Source organism: Aplysia californica, unplaced genomic scaffold (assembly GCF_000002075.1).
Source record: "Aplysia californica isolate F4 #8 unplaced genomic scaffold, AplCal3.0 scaffold00022, whole genome shotgun sequence".
Taxonomy (NCBI): Eukaryota; Metazoa; Mollusca; class Gastropoda; order Aplysiida; family Aplysiidae; genus Aplysia; species Aplysia californica.
In genome coordinates this window covers 663,825-670,307 of record NW_004797292.1, presented here as the reverse complement: position 1 = coordinate 670,307, position 6,483 = coordinate 663,825, and the positions used below count along the sequence as shown (strand labels likewise).

Sequence of the window (6,483 nt, the reverse complement as noted above, 5' to 3'; positions counted from 1 at the left end):
ACACACACACACACACACACACACACACACCCTCACATATACACAGTATCATCAATAAAGACAAAACAGAAGACTTTGATGGTGTCGTATTGGAGTGACGGTTTTAATGTACAAAGGAAGTGTATTGAGATTATGCACAATAATGACAATTTGCAATATTAATTAAACAACACCTAATGTAAACTCACCGAGGACGCGCATTCTATTCGTTTGACAACGCTTGAAGAGGCGCTGTTTTGGGGCGCTTTAAAAAACAAAAGCATAACTTTGTTATTCTTTTAGATGTTTAAAGTTCTGTTTTTTTAATCTAAAAACTATAAAAAGTAAGCTAAGAGCATTGAGTCATTTTCTGATGTGTACATGTATGTTATGATTGTTCGAGATGTAACACGCAGTTGCCTTTGGTCTGCTGCTGAACAAACATTATTATATGTCCGCTTCGCCCTTAAAGAGTTTAGCATTTTCTACAATTGTAATGCTGTAGTTTGTTTCTGACATTACAAAATTGAAAACTTCAGGAACCCCTTAAGTACATTTACTACACGGTTGAGTTGAGTCAACGTAGTGACAGTGAACGTGCGCTTATGACACTGTTGTCCTAACACAGGGGCTGTTATAGGTGCTGGCGTAGTAGTGTAGTCCTCTCACTCTTCTTCCATGTGCTCCATGATCCAGTCGTAGTAGTGAGCGGCGTAGGTGTAGTAGCCGTAGTGGTTCTCCCTGTCACACCCCACGCCCCATGACACGATACCAGCAAGGATAGACCGGCCGCTGAACTCTATCACGTAAGGACCGCCGCTGGAAAGTTAGGTGACAGTTAAAGAAGTACATTTTTAAGTGTCAGTAAGCTATTAATAGTGTTGTGTATCTTTCATTCTATCACATAATTAATATGGACCACCATATTTTAACCCCCTCCTCCCCCCCCCAACCCAATAAAAAAAAAATCACATCTACTCCACCCAAAAACCATCCCCACACGCAACCCTCCCATTCCCACATCCCAGCCCCTGCAAACACCTCCCCCCCCCCCCCCCCGGGGCAGGTACCATCGTTACAGACCTAAAGGTGCATACTCCTACTATTCAAAGACATGTACTTGTGATTGAAGGACAGTCAACCAGGTTAACAGTTGTCCATATTCCTATGGATTGAGTTGCTGAGATTGTCACGACAAACGTATAACGAAACTGGTCACGGAAAATCAGGTTTCTATATTAAGTTATGGCCTAGGAGAAATTATTTTTAAAAAACAAGTCTGTGCCTATTAGTAAACTGTATAGTCAATGTACACTTTACAACTTGTCTCGAGTGCTTTTGTTAAATGGGAAAACGGCTAAGCTGCTAGAGGAGCGTTACAGGCGTATCAATTCCCAGATTAACTCACCTGTCCCCTGCGCATGCGTCACCGCGCATGCTGCGAGCATATCCGGCACAGAACATGCCAGAGGTGAAGGTCGTGTTGACAGCTTCCGCTCTCTCCTGGCACACATCACGTGGTACGAAGGGGACCTGGGGATAGATAGATAGATAGATAGATAGATAGATAGATAGATAGATAGATAGATAGATAGATAGATAGATAGATAGATAGATAGATAGATGGACACTCATTCAAACACAAGCACGCGTGCGCGTGCACAAACACACACACACACACACACACTCACACACACACACACACACGCACACACTCATACACACACACACACACACACACACACACACACACACACACACACACACACACCCACCCATACACACATTGTGGGGCAGGGCACAAATGGAACCTGGGGAGATATAGGTGTCACGATATAGAAGGACATAGGCATTGGGAAAGATGAGGGGGACAGGCAAGGAAGAGAGGGAGCGAGAGAGAGAGAGAGAGAGAGAGAGAGAGAGAGAGAGAGAGAGAGAGAGAGAGAGAGAGAGGAGAGACCGGGGGGAGGGGGGTATGTAGATGTTACTGTATACGCTTTTCATTCTCGTCGGCAGAAATTGAATCATTAACGACGTGAGCCGCTTAGACCCTTCCTGTCAGCGCCAACCTTCTTCTCTGTCTCTGCCACTCTGTCTCTCTATTTCTCAGTCTGTCTGTCCGTCTGTCCGTCTGCCTGCCTCTATCTGTGTGTATGTGTGTGCGTATATTATGTGTGCGCGCTTCCTGACGATCCCTGAATTAATTATTATTAAAGCTCACACAGAACAGAAACCACTATAAAACAAAACAACAACATGTAAACAAAACTACAACAGCAACAACAGCAACAAAAACAAAACACCTGAAACTATGATAACGAAGAAAACTGACCTGCACTTCATGTAAGTGTGTGGGCGGTCTCCGATGGGCGTGCCTTCCGCCGCAGCCTGTGACCACGCCCAGACGACCTGAAGGTCAAGGCCAAGAACAAAAGGGTGCCCATCAGTGAGTGTTTTACGTTTTTATTTTGTGAAGACTACAGGAAGGCGGAGGACCCAGAGCTACATTTTGGTGATTGAGAAGTTTTAGATTTAAATTTTGAATTGCATGGGACGCTGTCATAAAATAATATCTCATCTTATCTTATCTTATCTTTCCTTATCTATCTTATCTTATCAGATATACTCTAGTCTTTTATTTTCTAATCTTATCTCATTGTATTTTTACATACCTGGTTTCAGAAGTTCTTCCACGAAATCTTCTCTCTCCAGACAGATGGGCATGACGTCATCAGAGTATGTGACGGGAGAGTCCAGGTAGAAAAGCGCCACGTCATTGTTGTAGTAGGTGTCGTTGTACTGGGCGTGGACCTTGTAAGACTTCAACTGTCTGAGCGATTGAGAGAGAAAGAGGAAAGCAAGAATGTGATTCATACGAGTATATTTCAGACAGATATTATTTCCTTCTCATCCTCCTCCCATTCTCTTCTTCCTTCGCCTTCCATTCTCCCCTCCCCTTTTCTTCATCCTCTTTTTTCTCACCCCCTTCCTCTTTCAACTATTTTTTTTCTCCTTCCCCCTCCTCCGTATTCGTTTCCTCCACCTCCTCCCCCTTGTCGTCCTTCATATCTCCCTTCTCCTCCTCACCCCACCTCTTTCTCCGTTTCTGTAATCTTTCCCCCCTTCTTTTTCCAACCCTTATATCTCAGAATGCTTGAGGTAATCCATTCACTTCAAAATCACCGGAAAGCCACTGTGTCAAAGTCCTCCGCAAGCGATAAAAATATCCCCCCCCCCCCTTCCCAGAACTCTATCCCATCCATCCCTTTCCCTTTTTTACGACTATCTCTATTCCTAGTGAAATAAAGCAGAATAGATTGGAGGAGAAAGAATCGGTCTAATAAATTGTTGAGCAAACAACAAACAAAAGGGCTGCCAGGAAGGATAGACTTCTAATGGAACCATGCAAGGTATCCAATAGGGTCATAATATTTCGAACAGGGCCAAGTAATGATTCCAACAAGGGCCAAGTATGCTTCCCATGTAAGGCTTTCAATAGAGCAAAGTGAGGATTCCAATCGGGCCATGTAAGGCTTTGAACGGGACCATCTGAGGCTTCCAGTGAGACGATGTAAGCCTTCTGAAGATACTCGCCTTTAAATGCCGTCATATCTCACTTCACCAGTACTCACGTATAAATACCGTCATATCTCACTTCACCAGTACTCACGTATAAATGCCGTCAAATCTCACTCCACCAGTACTCACGTATAAATGCCGTTATATCTCAGGTCACAAGTACTCACTTGTAAATGCCATTACTCCCCTCACAATGATGCGTCCCCAAGTATATCTGAATGTGACTCGGGTGGAAAGGGTAGCCGAAGATGACCTCAAAGTGTGCCACACAGTGAGCGGCGGTGAGTACAGTGGTGGGGGAGATGAGGGAGCCACCGCAAAACGTTGTACCCTGAGACACAAATACACTTGATGAGGATGTTGTTCGAATCAATGATAACTGAAGCAAAAATATGAGCACCACTGCTACCACCATATCCACCACCGTCACCATCACTGCCATCACCCTCGCCACAAACAACAACAACAACAACAACAACAACAACAACAACAAGAAAAATAATAGAGAGTGACAATGACGATGCCACCTCTTCTGTAGCTGGTAATGATTTACAGAATGTGGAGGATGTTGATTTGCCTCATAGATCCACCAAATTCTGCGATTCTGGTGTGGTGAAAAGGTTAAAAATGTGGTTTTGAGCACTACGACCAAACAGTTGGCCACCGATTTTATCGGTGAGTCACCACAATTATTTAGTAGTGCTTGTCTTATTTTCATTATCCACAACTCACAGACAAAATCGTTAATAATAACCAAAACAACAACAACAACAACAACAATAACAACAGCAACAACAACTACAACAACAACAAAGAAGAAATTTCACAGCGTAATGGTGGCTTAAAAGTAGATCAAAGATATTTTATGGTATTTATTTTGGAAAAAGTCATTCATGAGATTACGTTTTATGTGGCTTGCGTTGATTAATAATGTCTTGTTATTGTATAAATTGTCATCATTATTCTTTATTCATCAGCAAAGGTTTAGTTGAAAGAGTCGTGAAACCCGTGCCATGCTTAAGTATGACCTGCTGTGCCAAGTCAAACTCCCCATTCATTTCATAGGTTAATGCCCCTTTAACGCTGTATTATTATTATGGTTAAGATTTAAGAGGCAGGGCCTCAGAAATTGATGTCTGGTTGACGATTTGAACCAGGGCCATCTGTCCCGTAGTCCAGCATGATGCCAATGGCGTGCACTCATTGTTGTTGGTGATTGGTGGGTGCTCTGGTGAGGTTTCCTCCTTCTTATATATCAAACATCTATAATAGTCTTTATTTATATCTCTCCTTCTTCTTTTTGTGTTTGTTGCTCTCTTGTGAGGCCTCTAATCTTCTACACTCGTATGACCTAATTGTGTTGCAAGTGCTGCGAAGCTCTTATTAAACTAAAGAGGCCCATACACGTTTTAAAAGTTTCAAAATTTTGCAGGACGTTTTGATGGGAAAAAGAGATTTTGAAAAAAAAAACATTTTGACGGATCAAACCCGTGTGATATTTTGACGTGTATGGGCTCCTGTAAAAATGTTGATCAAACTTTTATATTTCGAGGCGGTTCATTAGAGTCCAAAGCGGACACTAATGCTATGGCAACTGATGCATCCATGTCGAAGATTTCGACAGCATTAAATTTTGATGAAAAAAACACTAATAGGTATGTGGGCAATTGTGCATCAACATTTTGTATCAAAATTTCGCATCAAAATTTTGCAACGTTTTGATCCTTTTTTTAAATGTATATGGGCTCCTTAAGACTCACCGTTGTGTCCTCTCTCAAAACGACGTGCCATGGGGCTGAGCCGATCGTCGCCTCCCGGCCGCTGCTGATTCTCACTGAACCTCCTTCTGTGGGCCTGGCGCGAGGCCGACCACACTCTGTAGGGGTGGGGGGGGGATGTTGGGTTGGTGATTTCATGGCCGAAGGTTCAACGTAGAGTGTTGAAAAGAATATTGTTTTCGTGACAACCAGTCGTATTTAGGGGGCTCTCGTGGCCTAGAGGTTGACGCGTTTGCCTCTCAGTCAATAGGTCCCGGATAGCGATGGAAATTTTTCTTTTCTAAAAAGTGTCTCCTTTCTGTCGTCTGCTTTCGTCTCCACTTTCTGCCCCCACCCCCTAACCTCCTTTTGCCCCCCCTCCCCTCTGGGCTCCTGACTCTTTCTGCAGTCTTTCTACTGCTGCTACTTGGCTCCTTCTTACTGCTGTCTTTCAGCTACACCCTTGATCTGAAAGATCTAACACCTAGCCTTCTCGAAGCGGACAAGGGCGAAAAATCTCGGAGGTCCGGTGTGCAAGTTGCACACGTTAAAAATCTCTTAGGGGTCCAAAATCGATACGAATAGGCTTCGACCTCCACCAGTGCAAAATTCAAAATTTCCTACACACTGAAAATGTTTAATGTGTCCAGCGCATTCATAATATGACCGTACGAAATTTCAAGCGCTGTAAAACACTTTCCAAAAAAAAAGTCGTATAATATTCTTGCAACTATCACATTTCTGCAGCTTTTACGCCGGTGTTGCGCCATTGTGTAGCTGGGGGTATTTCAACTGTATTAGTTTACTGCTTTCTAAAGAGTTTTTAAATTTAGATATTGGACGAGCGGAGACAGGGCCACGGAAAGAAATAGAAAAAAAAACCTACAACAAAACTCACCACAAAAAAATTCCCAGCGAAAATAGCTGCATAAAAATGAAACCACTAACAACGAATGTGTCGATCTCATCTTGATTAAAAAAGTCTATGACGTAGACAAAAAAAATTTTACTATTGGAATTATCAAATCTACGTAAAGTGACACAGTTTATAAACAAACAAACGCATACATACACAATCACACACATAAAACAAGATTCTTGTAAGTGTAGATTAGTTTTTATTATTTCATCTTTACCCGCCTTTTATCTCTATTTTTAATTTTTTTAA

General features: G+C 42.6%; 1 protein-coding gene across 1 annotated transcript in view; it reads right to left on the bottom strand.

The window, feature by feature from the left end:
- Window positions 1–314: 314 nt before the first annotated feature.
- LOC101859905 overlaps window positions 315–6,483 on the bottom strand; it is a gene marked incomplete in the record, with an annotated part of 25,952 nt that continues 19,783 nt past the window's right edge. The window contains 6 exon segments of the mRNA XM_005090816.3: window positions 315–798; window positions 1,388–1,512; window positions 2,312–2,388; window positions 2,652–2,809; window positions 3,726–3,889; window positions 5,319–5,434. Coding sequence (XP_005090873.3) covers window positions 645–798; window positions 1,388–1,512; window positions 2,312–2,388; window positions 2,652–2,809; window positions 3,726–3,889; window positions 5,319–5,434 — 794 coding nt within the window.